The following is a 17,972-nucleotide window of genomic DNA, read 5'->3' on the forward strand; positions in this document are numbered from 1 at the left end:
TCCATCCCCTCACTTTCAGTCTGTTTGTGCCCCTAGGTCTGAAGGGGGTCTCTTGTAGACAGCATATATACGGGTCTTGTTCTTGTATCCATTCAGCCAGTCTGTGTCTTTTGGTTGGAGCATTTAATCCATTTACATTTAAGGTAATTATCGATATGTATGTTCCTATTACCATTTTCTTAATTGTTTTAGGTTTGTTTTGGTAGGTCTTTTCCTTCTCTGTGTTTCCTGCCTAGAGAAGTTCCTTTATCATTTGTTGTAAAGCTGGTTTGGTGGTATTGAATTCTCTTAGCTTTTGCGTGTCTGTAAAGATTTTAATTTCTCCATTGAATCTGAATGAGATCCTTGCTGGGTAGAGTAATACTGGTTGTAGGTTTTTCCCTTTCATCACTTTGAATATGTGCTGCCACTCCCTTCTGGCTTGCAGAGTTTCTGCTGAAAAATCAGCTGTTAACCTTATGGGGATTCCCTGTATGTTATTTGTTGCTTTTCCCTTGCCGCTTTTAATATTTTTTTCTTTGTATTTAATTTTTGATAGTTTGATTAATATGTGTCTTGGCGTGTTTCTCTTTTGGTTTATCCTGTATGGGACTCTCTGTGCTTCCTGGACTTGATTGACTATTTCCTTTCCCATGTTAGGGAAGTTTTCGACTATAATCTCTTCAAATATTTTCTCAGACCCTTTCTCTTTCTCTTCTTCTGTGACCCCAGTAATTTGAATGTTGGTATGTTTAATGTTGTCCCAGAAGTCTCTGAGACTGTCCTCAATTCTTTTCATTCTTTTTTCTTTATTCTGCTCCCTGGCAGTTATAGCCACCATTTTATCTTCCAGTTCACTTATCCATTCTTCTGCCTCAGTTATTCAGTTATTGGTTTCTTCTAGAGTATTTTTAGTTTCAGTAATTTTGTTGTTCATCATTGTTTGTTTGCTCTTTAGTTCTTCTAGACCCTTCTTAAATGTTTCTTGTGTTTTCTCCATTCTGTTTCCGAGATTTTGGATCATCTTTACTGTCATTACTCTGAATTCTTTTTCAGGCAGGTTGCCTAATTTGTCTTCATTTATTTCATCTTTTAGGTTTTTACCTTCCTCTTTCATCTGTAACATTTTTTTTGTCGTTTCTTTTTCTTTTTCTTTTTTTTTTTTTTTTTTTTTTGATAGGTGGTGCTGTATTTCTATCTTACTGGTTGCTTTGCCTGAGGTTTCCAGCACTGGCATTTGCAGGCAGTTGGTTAGAGCCAGGTCTTGGTGTTGAGATGAGGACCTCCAGGAGGCCTCACTCCAATGAATATTCCCTGGGGTCTGAGGTTCTCTGTTAGTCCAGTGGTTTGGACTCGGAGCTCCTACCACAGGAGCTCAGGCCCGACCTCTGGCCTGGGAACCAAGATCCTGCAAGCTGGTCGCTTGAGGTTCCTACCATCCCGTTAGCCGTCCGTGGTCCCCCACCAGTACCTGGTAGGTGCCCTAGTTGTGCAGAGACACGAATTTCACATCCTCCTAGTCCGCCATCTTGACTCTGCCCCCCAAGTCCTTATCTTTTAACAGTACATACTGAAGTATTTATGGATGAAATGACATGATATCTATGATTTTCTTTCTTTATTTTTAAAAAATATATTCTTTTTAAAAATTAATTAAATAATTTGGTTGCACTGGGTTTTAGTTGAGGCAGGCGGACTCCTTAGTTGTGACACACAGGCTTCTTAGTTGCAGCTTATGGGCTCCTTAGTTGTGGCAGGCATGTGGGATCTAGTTCCCTGACCATGGATCCAACCCAGGCCTCCTGCTTGGGAGCATGGAGTCTTATCCACTGTGCCACCAGGGAAGTCCTCTATGATTTTCTTTAAAATGATCAAGCCAAGTCAGGGAAAAGGGGCAGTGGGTGGGAGTATAGATGAAGTAAGATTGACCATGCTTCATAGATACTTGTTGAAGGTGGGTAATGGGTCCATGGCAGTTCATTATACTGGTTTGTCTACTTATATGTATGTATATGTTTGAAACTTTCTATGACCAGAAAAAAAAAAAAGAAGAGGAAAAATCCTATGCATTGAATATTTCAAATGTTCAAATATGCAGATTTTATGCAAAACCTGTATGAGTATGAAGTTTATTACACTTTTCAGTATCAAGAGAGCTGGAAGCACAGTACCTATAAGGGCTTGTAATATTAGAAACGTTATATATAATTTCTATAAGAAAACCCTCAATGATTTAAAGACAAAGACTTGTCTTCTCTTGATTTTTTAATCAAAGAATTGTACTTACTAAATGGGCAAATTTAATTGTTCTTATATACCAAGTTAAAAATGCTAAGTATTCATTATTATTTGAAAAATAACAAATTGGCCTATTAGCTCTGAGTTTGCTACAGTTGTTGGGTTGAGAAAGGATTCTGTGTGGACTTTAATAATCAGATGTGGGGACATAAAATGGAAAGTTCATGTCCTTATGGGCACAAACTAAATAAAGTGAAATCGTCCCAGAAAATTTCAGAAATTGTAAATAACAAACGATATTACCCCATCAAGTCACTAAGCAATCTTTAGTGTATTGGAAATCAGGATTCATTTCCACTCCAAAGTTTAAAAAAAAGAAAAGGGGAAGTAAACTAAATCAGAATGTAAACATTTTGTGAAAGAGCTAAATATACTTTTTGAAACATTTTTTCCAACTAAGAACTCTCATTTCAAAGAAAACCAGTTAAGATATTTATCTTTTGTTAATCATGTAAATCAACTTAATATCCTCTGGATATCTTGTTCCACTAAAGCACCATCTAGGAGAAAGAACTCAGTACATTAACTGTGAGTCACTCCAAGGTCACTGTCAAACTTTCTCAGTTTGCATCTGTGCATTTTTTTTTTGGGGCCGTGCCACATGGCATGTGGGATCTTGGTTCCCCAACCAGGGATCAAACCCGTGCCCCCTGCAGTGGAAGCATGAAATCCCAACCACTGGATGGCCAGGGAAGTCCTACATCCGTGCATTTTTATTTAGTTGTAATTGAGTCTGAATACTATGATTTGCTTTTTGTATTTAATAGTTTGTTTTTATATTTCTCTGTACAGACATTCTTTTTTTTCCAGGGTGGACAATTTTTGTTTCTTTGGTCTGTCTTTTTTAAACATTTGTCTTATTGAAGTATAGTTGATTTACAATGCTGTGTTAATTTCTACTGTACAGCAAAGTGATTCAGTTATACATGTATATACATTCTTTTTTTAAAATATTCTTTTCCATTATGGTTCATCATAGGATATTGAATACAGTTCCCTGTACTGTATAGTAGGACCTTGTTGTTTATCCATTCTCTATAAAATAGTTTGCATCTGCTAATCCCAACCTCCCACTCCATCCCTCTCCCACTCGCATCCCCCTTGGCAACCACAAGTCTGTTGTCTATGTCTGTGAGTCTGTTTCTGTTTCGTCGATAAGTTCATTTGTGTTATATTTTTAGATTCCACATATAAGTGATATCACATGGTATTTGTCTTTCTCTATCTGACTTCACTTAGTATGATGGTCTCTGGGTCCATCCTGTTGCTGCACTGTTCCTGCTGTTTTAATAGCCATAGGTCATCCTCCCACAGATGCAGACACTGAGATTAGTCATTGCTGCATTGAGCACGTTTGGTTGTTGCAGGCTTCTGCTATTCTAACTTTAATAGTGTTGTTAATCAGAATTCCAGCAATGGGGAATAATGATTTCATTTCACCCTCACAACACTTTTTTTTGTTTGTTTTTTGAATTTTGTGTATGGTTTTATACAGCAGGTTCTTATTAGTTACCCATTTTATACATATTAGTATATATATGTCAATTCCAATCTCCCAATTCATCACACCACCACCCCACCAGCACTTTCCCCCCCTTGGTGTCCATATGTTTGTTCTCTGCATCTGTGTCTCTCTTTCTGCCCTGCAAACTGGTTCATCTGTACCATTTTTCTAGGTTCCACATATATGCATTAATATACAATATTTGTTTTTCTCTTTCTGACTTACTTCACTCTGTATGACAGTTTCTAGATCCATCCACGTCGCTACAAATGACCCAATTTCATTCCTTTTTATGGCTGAGTAATATTCCATTGTATATATGCACCACAACTTCTTTATCCATTCGTCTGTCGATGGGCATTTAGGTTGCTTCCATGACCTGGCTATTGTAAATAGTGCTGCGATGAACAGTGGGGTGCATGTGTCTTTTTGCATTTGGTTTTCTCTGGGTATATGCCCAGTAATAGGATTGTTGGGTCATATGGTAATACTATTTTTAGTTTTTTAAGGAACCTCCATACTGTTCTCCATAATGGCTGTATCAATTTACATTCCCACCAACAGTGCAAGAGGGTTCCTTTTTGTCCCCACCCAATCCAGCATTTGTTGTTTGTAGATTTTCTGATGCTGCCCATTCTAACTGGTGTGAGGTGATACCTCATTGTAGTTTTGATTTGCATTTCTCTAATAATTAGTGCTATTGAGCAGCTTTTCATGTGCTTCTTGGCCATTTGTATGTCTTCTTTGGGGAAATGTCTGTTTAGGTCTTCTGCCCACTTTTGGATGAGGTTGTTTGTTTTTTCAATTTAAGCTTCATGAACTGTATATATTTTGGAGATTAATCCTTTGTCTGTTGATTCATTTGCAAATAATTTTCCCCATTCTGAGGGTTGTCTTTTCATCTTGTTTGTAGTTTCCTTTGCTTTGCAAAAGCTTTTAAGTTTCATTAGGTCCCATTTGTTTATTTTTGCTTTTATTTCCATTACTCTAGGAGGTGGATCAAAAAAGATCTTGCTGTGATTTATGTCAAAGAGTGTTCTTCCTATGTTTTCCTCCAAGACTTTTATAGTGTCTGGTCTTATATTTAGGTCTCTAATCCATTTTAAGTTTATTTTTGTGTATGGTATTAGGGAGTGTTCTAATTTCATTCTTTTACATGTAGCTGTCCAGTTTTCCCAGCACCATTTATTGAAGAGACTGTCTTTTCTCCATTGTATATCCTTGCCTCCTTTGTCATAGATTAGTTGATCATAGATGTATGGGTTTATCTTTGGGCTTTCTATCCTGTTCCATTGATCTATATTTTCATTTTTGTGCCAGTTCCATATTGTCTTGATTACTGTAGCTTTGTAGTATAGTCTGAAGTCAGGGCGTCTGATTCCTCCAGCTCCGTTTTTTCCCCTCAAGACTGCTTTGGCTATTCAGGGTCTTTTGTGTCTCCATACAAATTTTCAGATTTTTTTGTTGTAGTTCTGTAAAAAAAATGCCATTGGTAATTTGATAGGGATTGCATAGAATCTGTAGATTGCTTTGGGTAGTATAGTCATTTCCACAATATTGATTCATCCAATCTAAGAACATGGTATATCTCTCGATCTGTTTGTACCATCTTTAATTTCTTTCATCAGTGTCTTCTAGTCTTCTGCATACAGGTATTTTGTCTCCCTAAGTAGGTTTATTCTTAGGTATTTTATTCTTTTTGTTGCAGTGGTAAATGGGATTGTTTCCTTAATTTCTCTCTCTGAGTTTTCATTGTTAGTGTATAGGAATGCAAGAGGTTTCTGTGCATTATTTTTGTATCCTGCAACCTTACCAAATTCATTGATTGGTTCTAGTAGTTTTCTGGTGGCATCTTTAAGGATTTCTATGTAGAATATCATGTCATCTGCAAACAGTGACAGTTTTACTTCTTTTCCAATTTGTATTCCTTTTATTTCTTTTTCTTCTCTGATTGCCATCGCTAGGACTTCCAAAACTATGTTGAATATTGGCAAGAGTGGACATCCTTGTCTTGCTCCTGACCTTACAGGAAATGCTTTCAGTTTTTCACCATTGAGAATGATGTTTGCTGTGGGTTTGTAGTATATAGCCTTTATTATGTTGAGGTAGGTTCCCTCTATGCTCTCTTTCGGGGGAGTTTTTATCATAAATGGGTGTTGAATTTTGTCAGAAGCTTTTTCTGCATCTATTGAGATAATCATACAGTTTTCCTTCTTCAGTTTGTTAATATGGTGTATCACATTGATTGATTTGCGTATATTGAAGAATCCTTGCATCCCTGGGATAAATTGCCACTTGATCATGGTGTATGATCCTTTTAATGTGTTGTTGGATTCTGTTTGCTAGTATTTTGTTGAGGATTTTTGCATCTATATTATTCATCAATGATATTGGTCTGTAATTTTCTTTTTTTGTAGTATCTTTGTCTGGTTTTGGTATCAGGGTGATGGTGGCCTCATAGAATGAGTTTGGGAGTGTTCCTTCCTCTGCAATTTTTTTGGAAGAGTTTCAGAAGGATGGGTGTTAGCTCTTCTCTAAATGGTTGATAGAATTCACCTGTGAAGCCATCTGGTCCTGGACTTCTTTGTTGGAAGATGTTTGATCACAGTTTCAATTTCATTACTTATAATCCATCTGTTCATATTTTCTGTTTCTTCCTGGTTCAGTCTTGGAAGGTTATACCTTTCTACGAATAGGTCCATTTCTTCCAGGTTGTCCATTTCATTGGCATAGTGTTGGTTTTATTAGTCTCTTAGGATGCTTTGTATATTTGCCTTTTCTGTTGTAACTTCTCCTTTTTCATTTCTAATTTTATTGATTTGAGTCCTCTCTCTCTTCTGGATGAGTATGGCTAATGGTTTATAAATTTTATCTTCTCAAAGAAGCAGCTTTTAGTTTTATTGATCTTTTCTATTGTTTTCTTTGTTTCTATTTCATTTATTTCTGCTCTGATCTTTATAATTTCCTTCCTTCTACTAACTTTGGCTGTTATTTGTTCTATCTCTAGTTTCCTTAGGTGTAGGTTAGATTCTTTATTTGAGATTTTTTTTTCTTGAGGTAGGCTTATATTGCTATAAACTTTCCTCTTAGAACTACGTTTACTGCATCCCATAGGTTTTGGATCGTTGTGTTTTTGTTGTAATTTGTCTCTAGGTATTGTCTAATTTCCACTTTGATTTCTTCAGTGATTTCTTGGTGATTTAGTAACGTATTGTTGAGCCTCCATGTGTTTGTGTTTTTAATGTTTTTTTCCCCTGCCATTGATTTCTAATCTCATAGTGTTTTGGTCAGAAAAGATGCTTGATATGATTTCAGTTTTCTTGAATTTACTGAGGCTTGTTTAGTGACCCAAGGTGTGATCTATCCTGGAGAATGTTCTGTGTGCACTTGAGAAGAAAGTGTAATCTGCTGTTTTTGGATGCAATGTCCTATAAATATCAATTAAATCTCTCTGGTCTATTGTGTCATTTAAACCTTGTGTTTCCTTATTAATTTTCTGTCTGGATGATCTGTCCGTTGGTGTAAGTGAGATGTTAAGTCCCCACTGTTATTGTGTTACTGTCTATTTCCTCTTTTATAGCTGTTAGCATTTGCCTTATGTATTGAGGTGCTCCTATGTTGGGGTGCATATATATTTATAATTGTTCTATCTTCTTCTTGGATTGATCCCTTGATCATTATGTAGTGTCCTTCCTTGTCTCTTGAAACAGTCTTTATTTTAAAGTCTATTTTATCTGATATTAGTATTGCTACTCCAGCTTTCTTTTGATTTCCATCTGCATGGACTATCTTTTTCCATCCCCTCACTTTCAGGCTGTATGTGTCCCTAGGTCTGAAGTGGGTGTCTTGTAGACAGCATATATATGGGTCTTTTTTTTTATCCATTCAGCGAGCCTGTATCTTTTGGTTGGAGTGTTTAATCCATTCACGTTTAAGGTAATTATTGATATGTATGTTCCTAATACCATTTTCTTATTTGTTATGGGTTTGTTTTTGTAAGTTCTTTTCTTCTCTTGTGTTTCCCTCTTAGAGAAGTTTCTTTAGCATTTGTTGTAGAGCTGGTTTTGTGGTGCTGAATTCTCTTAACTTTTGCTTGTCTATAAAGCTTTTGATTTCTCCATCTAATCTGAATGAGATCCTTGCTGGGTAGAGTAATCTTGGTTGTAGGTTCTTCCCTTTCATCCCTTTAAGTATATCATGCCACTTCCTTCTGGCTTGTAGAGTTTCTTCTGAGAAATCAGCGGTTAACCTTACGGGAGTTCACTTGTATGTTATTTGTCATTTTTCCCTTGTTCCTTTCAATAATTTTTCTTTGTCTTTAGTTTTTGTTAGTTTGATTACCATGTATTGGCGTGTTTCTCCTTGGGTTTACCCTGCCTGGGACTCTTTGCGCTTCCTGGACTTGGGTGGCTATTTCCTTTTCCGTGTTAGGGAAGTTTTCGACTATAATCTCTACAAATAGTTTCTTGTGTTCTTTCTCTCTCTTCTCCTTTTGGGACCCCTGTAACGTCAATGTTGTTCTGTTTAATGTTGTCCCAGAGGTCTCTTAGGCTGTCTTCATTTCTTTTCATTCTTTTTTCTTTATTCTGTTCTGCAGCAGTGAATTCCACCATTCTGTCTTCCAGGTCACTTATCTGTTCTTCTGCTTCAGTTATTCTGCTATTGATTCCTTCTAGTGTATTTTTCATTTCAGTTATTGTATTGTTCATCTGTTTGTTCTTTAATTCTTTTAGGTGTTTTTATTCAGTTCTTCTAGGTCTTTGTGAAATATTTCTTCCATCTTCTCGATCTTTGCCTCCAATCTTTTTCCAAGGTCTTGGATCATCTTCACTATCATTATTCTGAATTCTTTTTCTGGAAGGTTTCCTCTCTCCACTTCATTTACTTGTTTTTCTGGGGTTTTATCTTGGTCCTTCATCTACTACATAGCCCTCTGCCTTTTCGTCTTGTCTGTCTTTTTGTGAATGTGGTTTTTGTTCCACAGGCTGCAGGACTGTAGTTCTTCTTGCTTCTGCTGTCTGCCCTCTGGTGGATGAGGCTATCTAAGAGGCTTGTGCACGTTTCCTGTTGGGAGGGACTGGTGGTGGGTAGAGCTGGGTGTTGTTCTGGTGGGCAGAGCTCAGTAAAACTTTAATCCGCTTGACTGCTGATGGGTGGGCTTGGGTTTCCTCCCTGTTGGTTGTTTGGCCTGAGGCAATCCAACCCTGGAGCCTACCTGGGCTCTTTGGTGGGGCTAATGGCAGACTCTGGGAGGGCTCACGCCAAAGAGTACTTCCCAGAACTTCTGCTGCCTGTGTCCTTATCCCCATGGTGAGACACAGCCACTCCCTGCCTCTGCAGGAGACCCTCCAACACTAGCAGGTAGGTCTGGTTCAGTCCCCCCCGGGGTCACTGCTCCTTCCCCTGGGTCCCGATGTGCACACTGCTTTGTGTGTGCCCTCCAAGAGTGGAGTCTCTGTTTCCCCCAGTCCTGCTGAAGTCTTGCAATCAAATCCCACTAGCCTTCAAAGTCTGATTCTCTAGGAATTCCTCCTCCCGTTGCCAGACCCCCAGGTTGGGAAGCCTGACATGAGGCTCAGAACCTTCACTCCAGTGGGTGGACTTCTGTGGCACAAGTGTTTTCCAGTTTGTGAGTCACCCACCCAGCAGTTATGGGATTTGATTAGACGGTGATTGTGCCCCTCCTACCGTCTCAGTGTGGCTTCTCCTTTGTCTTTGGATGTGGGGTATCTTTTCTGGTGAGTTCCAGTGTCTTCCTGTCGATGATTGTTCAGCAGTTAGTTGTGATTCTGGTGTTCTCGCAAGAGGGCGTGAGCGCACGTCCTTGTACTCTGCCATCTTCCTCACAACACCCTTGAACGAAAGCTCTGTCTTTATTTCTGTCTCATCCATCAGGAGACCATGCTGTCAGGGTGAAGCATTTGAAAGTACTTGGATTTCTACTTCTGTTTCGTTAAAACACTTTAAAATGTTTAATTCTTTGACTTGTATAGAATGTGAACTTTAAATTAATTTCCTTTCAGTATGACACCATTCTGAAAATTGTGCCGAGGAAAACAAATTAACCAGGCGTTTTATTTATTTACAGCTTGGAAGACTTTCATGGTTGGATTTCTAAAGCCATAAATTCTCAGGAAACTGATGGCCTCATCAGTTCTGTGAGTTGTTAAAACACATCGTGGTGCTCTGGGTGTTTTCCTAGATTCAGATTTACAGTCCACTATTTAGTAATCTTAATTATCTCATGCTGTGCAAGGCCAGGTCATGTGTCCTGCCTTCTTGGTAAACAGTCCTCGCTGGCCCCGTGAAGGGTGACACCCCCCCCCTGCCACCAACCCCATCTTTGTGAGGCTGGAGTTTGAGCTGCTTTGTGATGCCGGGTGTGGAGATGGTTTTCACTCCTCAGGCAGCAGTGTTGTTTGTTTGTTTGTTTGTTTGTTTGTTTGTGTGTGTGTGTGTGTGTGCGAGGTGGGCCTCTCACTGCTGTGGCCTCTCCCGTTGCGGAGCACAGGCTCCGGACGCGCAGGCGCAGCGGCCACGGCTCACGGGCCCAGCCGCTCCACGGCACGTGGGATCTTCCCGGACCGGGGCACGAACCCGTGTCCCCTGCATCGGCAGGCGGATTCTCAACCACTGCGCCACCAGGGAAGCCCCAGCAGTGTTGAATCAGTGCGTTACGTAGAGAGTATCAAGATGAAGACAAAAGAGTGAGAGACACATCAGTATTAAGTCTATACATGGGATGGCCTGCTGTGACGACTATACGTACTGTCTGTGTTAATTGATTAACTAGGGACGTATCTGTGTCCACTCACAGACACACCTGCTGGTACTCTGGCTCCTTTGTGGTCGTTTATCAGCATGGCCACCGGAGCTCCGCAGGAGGCACGTCAACCAAATAAAGTGAAAAACCTCACCTCTAGGTGGGGTCTTTACAAAAGCAAATTAAAGTATTATCCAGAACAATGATCGTTGGCTTTCACTCTGCTAATTTCTTCCCTCGAACACAGGAAAGTGTAGTTTACTCTTTTGTATTCTGAACTGTTTGCATTTTTCTCCTCTTTTCCGGCAGGAGCTGGGGTCTCCGAGCAGGGCGGACGACCCCCCACCAGAGGCCTGGCGTCAGTCGGCGGCCCCCCCGCGCCTCCGCTGCGTGGACACGTTCCGTGGGTACGTACGTGGGCTCCCTGGTGACATGTGGGCACAGGTGGCCTCGGGTGGCACGTTCACAAGTCTACCCACTTGCAGCGGGAGGCGTTTCACGTGCCTTTTACTCTCTAGGCTAGAAAGGATTTCCTGCCCTAAAGAGAAATCGGCAGCCTCTCCTGACTTGAAAAGTGTCACGAGAGCCAGGGGGACGTGTCACTGGAGAGCAATGGTGGGAGAGGCCGGAGCCCGCCTCCCCGGTGCACAGGCGCTGCTGAGAAAGCCACTCACGCGTGTGAGCAGCTGCCCGAGGGCCCCGTGTCCACTCAGCCCTGGACCGATGGGCCGTCGCCCCCGTCTGGAAACGGAACCCGGGGCAGCCCTCGGCCGCCTCCACCATCCGCCCAGCAGCTCGGATATCAACCGATAGCAAATCCTCAGAGTCCCGCAGTACATTGTTATTTTCCAGTTCTGGGAAAAGAACGAAGGCCAGGACCAAACTCTGAAAATAGAGTCTAAAACTGTACGGCTGAAAAGCAGTCTCTCGGTGTCAGGTCTTCCATTTCCCCCACTGAGGCCTTTCAAACTCCAGTGATAACCTGGTAACTCTGACCAGCTGCCTGAGCTCTGCGTGCTCCTGTGTGTGTATCCAAAGCCAGGCAGTGCTAACAGTAACGATACTAATAATAAGCACCGCTAACAGTTTGGAGTCCTCATGGTATGCCCAGCACTGTCCCAACTTGTCTTAATTTCTTTAATCTCTTAGCAATCCTATGAAGTATATACTTGTAATAATACGCCTGTTTCACAGATAAAGAAATTGAGCCACAGAGTTGAGTAAGTTGGACTCCAGAGTGCCCACAAATCACCCACTGACATACTAACGTTTGTATTCCCCACACTCTGAGAAATCAGCAGCAAACAACAGCACACGCAGAATCCGTTTTATTGTATTTCTCTTTCTTTCGGACATGTTCACAGGTGGACAGGAGTTGATTAAGTTGATTAAGTGCTAAGATGTTTCCAGCGCCATTTAGGCGCCACGATGTACGTCACTCTCCACTGTGGTGCCATGGTCCCCGGGTCAGGGGTGTCCCTCCTTCACAGAGAACTGATGAGGGGCTCGCCTGAGGTCCAGTGGCTCCTAAGAGAGAGGGACCCAGGGCTTGACCCTAAGGACGGTCCCCTCCCACTACAGTTCTTTAACCTGAGACATCTAAGTACTTAGCACAAAGTGGAGTGATCGGGAACGTTCTGCACCATTTTCAAGTCGCACAGTTCCGTGTTGGTGCAAGTTTTTCTTCAGACATCACGTTGGAAATGTTGGCCGAGAGGACTTTAGCGCAGGGTCCTAAGCGTGATGGTTGGAAGTGGGAGGTTCCTGCTCTTTACGTGTCTGCCGGTATCACGCCGGCGCCTGTGTCCTGCGGCCGGGCCACCCTCGTCACGTGCCCAGGCCCTGAGGGCGCCTCTCTGTGGCGTTGCAGGATCGCGCTCATCCTCATGGTCTTCGTGAACTACGGAGGCGGGAGATACTGGTACTTCCGGCACGCGAGTTGGAACGGTAAGACACCGCCCAGAGGTCGCCTTGCTGACGCGGGCCCTCTGAGAGCCGCAGGTGGGAGGGCTCTTCGGCGCCCCCCAGGGGTTCCAGTAGGCGAGCCCCCCAGAGGCCCCTTAGGTCACTCTGTCAGCCTTCAGCTCCGTCCTTCCTTTCTTGAGCTCCGGTTCCGGGCTGCTTCGCCGCCGTCGCGCTGTAAACGATCCTCGTCCCCGTCTAGGTGTGCCTTGTGCCTCAGCCGCACGGGCGTCCTGTCCCCGAGACTCGCGGTCCTCCTGGGGATGCCGTGGCGCTGGGGGTGGTCTGAGCGGCGCTGAATAGTGGCTGTGAATCTGGCTGGGGGGTTGGTTTAGGGTGGGTTTTGAGTAAGACCAGCCTGAGGTCCCCGATTGTCCGCATACTTCTCTGTGCTGCTCCCGCAGCAGCGGTGCTCTCAGGTAGCGCCCGGGCTGGCCCCGGGCCGCAGGGTCCGCGGAGCTCGGTGCCGCTTCACAAGGTTGTCCCAGGACTCGCCCCGTCAGTGTGAGGTGGAAGCCGTCCCGGGTCGGGAAGCGCCGACGTTCCAGGTCCTTTCCTCACTGTCGTGCTTGTGTTCTTCTGCAGGCCTGACGGTGGCTGACCTGGTGTTCCCGTGGTGAGTTGCAAATCCGCCATCCGCTCTTCGTAGCCCATCCGCAGAGTTTTGTTTTCAGTGGATGCTGGACCTTCCCAGCACCGGCCTTGAGTTCCGGGCTGCGGGCCTGTGCTGCCCACAGGTGATGGCGTGATGAGGTCCTTTTGAAAGCTGGGTTCCAGAACCGTTCTGACACTTGGCCTCGTGCTTATCTAGGACACGTGAGAATAAACGACTGCTGATTTCAGAGGGAACATTTTATTAGTGTGCATATGATGTACAAGATCCTGGAATCTCGTAGGAAATCATAAATTCTGAATATTCCACTTATCCTGAAAATAAATTTAAACATCTTAGTTCCTGAAACGTATGCAGGATATCAGTATCAGGGAATTCTGATAAGTATGTGGCAGTTAAGGATAGTGATAAGGTACACTTTAAAATAATAGTGGAGGGCTTCCCTGGTAGTGCAGTGGTTAAGAACCCGCCTGCCAATGCAGGGGGCACGGGTTCAAGCCCCGGTCCAGGAAGATGCCACATGCCACGGAGCAACTGAGCCCGTGTGCCGCAACTGCTGAGCCTGCGCTCTAGAGCCCGTGAGCCACAACTGCTGAGCCCACGTGCCACAACTACTGAAGCCCGAGTGCCTAGAGCCCGTGCTCCGCAACAAGAGAAGCCACCGCAATGAGAAGCCCGCGCACCGCGACGAAGGGTAACCCCCCGCTCACCACAACTAGAGGAAGCCCGTGTGTAGCAACAAAGACCCAACGCAGCCAAAAATAAATAAATAAATTAATTAATTAAATAAAATAATAGTGGAGTACCCAGCTCTGCCCGGAGCATTCCCCTGTTGAGGGACTCTGGCCCCTGCACAACGTGGCTCTTGTGTCTTCGCTGAGCTGCTTTGAGCAACTTGCCTCCATCATTTATAGGCAGGACCAGCCACTGGTTTGCGTCTTTGGTCCCCAGTGTTTCACTGCTAATGTGAACTCGGGTTTATCTGAGTGGGGGAGGAGTTCCTTTTGTCTTAATTGACGTACAGCTGATGTACAACATTATATAAGTTACAGGTGTACAATACAGGGATTCACAAGTTTTAAAGGGTACACTCCATTTATAGTTATTGTAAAGTATCGGTATTCCTTATGTTGTACAGTACGTTCTTGTAGCTTATCTTATACCTAGTGGTTTGTGTGTCTTTGATGGAAGGCTTGTCCATGGCAGCTGCAGTCAGTCCCGAAGGATCTCCCCCCAAGACAGGATGAGAAGGTGCACAGTCTTTCCACCCCAACATTCTGCTTCTTCTCTACCACTAACCCGGATGTGGTTTCAATCGTCGGTTTCTTTCAAAAATCACGCGTTGTCGTAGGTTATAAAATACTATGTAGTAGGTTATAAAATACTTATGTATGTAGGTTATAAAACACGAATGACATAGAGACAAAAAAAGTTGGAAGTGGCCACCTAGTAATAGCTGTTGTTTTTTTAGGTTTGTGTTTATTATGGGATCTTCGATGTTTCTGTCAATGACTTCCGTTCTGCAGCGGGGATGCTCAAAATTCAGATTGCTGGGGAAAATTGCATGGAGGAGTTTCCTGTTAATCTGCATAGGAATTGTCATTGTGAACCCCAATTATTGCCTTGGTCCACGTAAGTACTTTTTCCCCTCTGTTAGAATGTATTCAGGTTGAAATAGGGAAACGAGGTGTTATAATTTGAAAGAAATGCAGTTTCTCCATCTCATGTACCTGCACAAAAGAACAGTTACTGGAAAAGCGTATCTAATGCTTGTATGACTTCGGGCATTATTATTATTACTATCTTGGAATTTTAGGCCTGGGAGGTGCCACCAAGTCCAGTCAAACCCTTCTGTACGAAGGTAGACCCTGGGGCCGGGAGAGTGAGGTGCTGGGTCTGCTTATCCAGGCAGGTGCCGGGTGAACCCCTCAGGCAAGAAGCACTAAAGGCTTCGGGCAACGGGAGGAGGTGGGGTGCTCAGGGAAGGTGTCACAGAAAAGTCCATTCGATGGGTCACCCAACAGAGGGCCGCTGCTCCCAGGAGGACACACTGCGGGGGTCCTTACACGGTTACCCTCGGGCAGCGATACAGTCACGCAGCCTGCAGGGCAGGGGCAGTCCATGGCCTGCGCTGGGTCTGCAGGTTCCTGCTGGATGTGAGTTGAATCCACACTCCTGATGGGAAAGACCGGGGCGGGGCAGGGCAGGGCGTCAGGGCCGAGGGCGTCCGCACTTTATCCACACACCGAGAGCCGGACCCTTGCTCTTAGCCCAGCCTCACTGCTGTGTGTGAGCCAGGCCCTTGACCACACGTGTTTCCATCTCCAAGAGCTTAACTTCCTCAGGTGCAGTGGAAGTCTGTCTCCCCCCTCAGGAAACAGTGGTGTCGTCTTGGGGTGAAGTGAGCGGTGCCGGCTGACACCCCCGTACCCTGTGCGTCCCGCAGTGTCCTGGGAGAAGGCGCGCATCCCCGGCGTGCTCCAGCGGCTCGGGGGCACCTACTTTGTGGTCGCTGGGTTGGAGCTGCTCTTTGCCAAGCCCGTGCCTGAGATCTGCACCTCGGTGAGAAACCCTGCATTAAAGAAGGGGGAGAGGTCCCTGTTTAGGTGCTAGAACTTTCTTTAGTTTTGAGTGCAGTACCAGAGACTACAAGACTCTTTAACTCAGTTAGTCAAAAACATTCTTTTTTCTCTTCAATTAGTTATTTTTATTTAGTCTTTATATCAATCTTTTTAAAAATTGTGGTAAAAAACATGTAACATGAGATCTACCCTCTTAACACATATTTCAGTTTCCATTAATCAAATGAATGTGATGGCGTTAAATGACATCACCATCTTCTAGATGGCTGGTCCAGCCTTTTGGGGGAATTTACTGCCAGTTTTTCAATTTCCTGGTGGTAAAGATACACAAAAACCTCACAGAACATTTCAGTGTCTGTACACATGCTGCAGAGGTTCAACTTGGACAGTGCCAAGGTCGGGCCAGGAGATGACAGTTCCGCCCTGGGCCGCTTCCTGTTTCTTCTTTGTAAGAAGTATGTGAGCATCTCACCTCGTTTGTAATTACTTTCCGTCTTATTATAAATTGCTGAGTTGAGTTTACTCAGATGACAGCTATTTTTTTTCCCCCAACGGAAGTAAAACTCAAGGTGGAAATGTTTAAATTCTTCCACTTGGGGTCCTACTTCACAGTAAGTTAATAAAGCTGTATTTGTTGTCTAGCTCCTTCCTGTGTGGGTAACTAGCAAATTCATCACTGAATCCCAGGTTCTCTTGGTTTTTCCTGTAACAATCCCTCGGTTTTACGCGCTTGGAGCGCATTTACACTTCATTCCTTCACACCGCGCCCCCCGACCCCGCTGGTGCACCCGTGCCCTCTGCTGTAGGCTACGGAAGGCACGCGGGGACTCCACATGCACATGTGAACCTGACCTTGCTGGCTGTGGGGGGCCGGAGGGTCTGTGAGGCTCGTCCGGGTTCCACAGTGGAGCCCAGGGCTGGGGGGACACCAGGAGTGGTGGGCTGCACCTCTCCTTCCCTCAACCAGAAGAGCTCCAAAAGCTTAAATTTTATTTTCCTTTTTAAAAATATGGCTGTATTTCTTTCTTTCAATTTAATTTAATTAATTTTGGCTGTGCTGGGTCTTTGTTGCCGCGTGCAGGCTGTCTCTAGTTGCGGCGAGCGGGGGCTACTCTTCGTTGCTGCACGTGGGCTTCTCATTGCGGTGGCTTCTCTTGTTGCGGAGCACGGGCTGTAGGTGTGCGGGCTTCAGTAGTTGTGGCTCGCGGGCCCAGTAGCTGTGGCTCGTGGGCTCTAGAGAGCAGGCTCAGTAGTTGGGGCGCACGGGCTTAGCCGCTCCGCCGCATGTGGGATCTTCCCGGACCAGGGCTCGAACCCGTGTCCCCGGCATTGGCAGGTGGATTCTTAACCACTGTGCCACCAGGGAAGTCCCTTTATTCCTTTTTAAAATAATAGCTTTATTGAGAAATAACTCACATACCATAAAGCTTACACATTTGAGGCGTAGAGTTGAGGGATATTTAGTATATTCACAGAGTCGTGCAGTCGTCACCGCTGTCTAATTCTAGAACAATTTCGTTATCTCCCAAAACACCCTGTCCTCACGACCAGCCACTCTCCAACCCCAGGTCCCCCAGCCCTAGGCAACCCCTAATCTACTCTCTGTCTATATAGATCTGCCTGTTCTGGACATGTCATAGACGTGGAATTATAGAATATGTGGCTTTTTGTGTCTGGCTTCTTTCGTGTAGCAGAATGTTTTTTGAGGTTTATCCATGTTATACCATCAGTACTTGATTCCTTGTTACTTCTGAATAATATTCCATTTTATGAACGTACCGCATTTTGTATCCAGTCATCAGGTGATGGATATTTGACCTGTTTCCACTTTCTGGCTATTACGCATGATTCCATGTCCATTTGTGTGCAAGTTTTTGTATGAACATCTCTTTTCAGATCTCTTCGGTATAGGAGTGGAATTGTCCACTGATTTCTTCTTAACTGGCGTTTTACTGTGCTATATCATAGAGATGAAGCATCTAGACCACATACCACATATGGAATAAACACGCATCTATTTTATGTTACTACCATAAAGTCCAAGAGGAGCGTCACTGAGAATTTTCTGAGCACGTGTACTGCACTGTGCGTTGTTTCCCATTCCACTTGCATTTAGTTCACGTTTTTTATGCCCTGCCCCTGCAGGAGAGAAGCTGCTTTTCTCTGCTGGACATCACATCCAGCTGGCCCCAGTGGCTCTTCATCCTGATGCTGGAAGGTGTTTGGCTGGCCTTGACCTTCTTCTTACCTGTTCCCGGATGCCCTACGTGA

At 44.0% G+C, this 17,972-nt stretch overlaps 1 protein-coding gene across 2 annotated transcripts in view; it reads left to right on the top strand.

The window, feature by feature from the left end:
* The window catches only part of HGSNAT (heparan-alpha-glucosaminide N-acetyltransferase), a 43,879-nt gene that overhangs the window by 20,732 nt on the left and 5,175 nt on the right, over positions 1 to 17,972 (top strand). For both annotated transcript variants that reach the window (XM_059049123.2, XM_067022519.1), the window contains 7 exons: positions 9,870 to 9,939; positions 10,854 to 10,951; positions 12,415 to 12,491; positions 13,092 to 13,122; positions 14,591 to 14,751; positions 15,566 to 15,681; positions 17,847 to 17,968. In XM_059049123.2, the coding sequence (XP_058905106.1) occupies positions 9,870 to 9,939; positions 10,854 to 10,951; positions 12,415 to 12,491; positions 13,092 to 13,122; positions 14,591 to 14,751; positions 15,566 to 15,681; positions 17,847 to 17,968 (675 nt within the window). The remainder of the gene's footprint in view (positions 1 to 9,869; positions 9,940 to 10,853; positions 10,952 to 12,414; positions 12,492 to 13,091; positions 13,123 to 14,590; positions 14,752 to 15,565; positions 15,682 to 17,846; positions 17,969 to 17,972) is intronic.

This window comes from Kogia breviceps, chromosome 20 (assembly GCF_026419965.1).
Source record: "Kogia breviceps isolate mKogBre1 chromosome 20, mKogBre1 haplotype 1, whole genome shotgun sequence".
Taxonomy (NCBI): Eukaryota; Metazoa; Chordata; class Mammalia; order Artiodactyla; family Physeteridae; genus Kogia; species Kogia breviceps.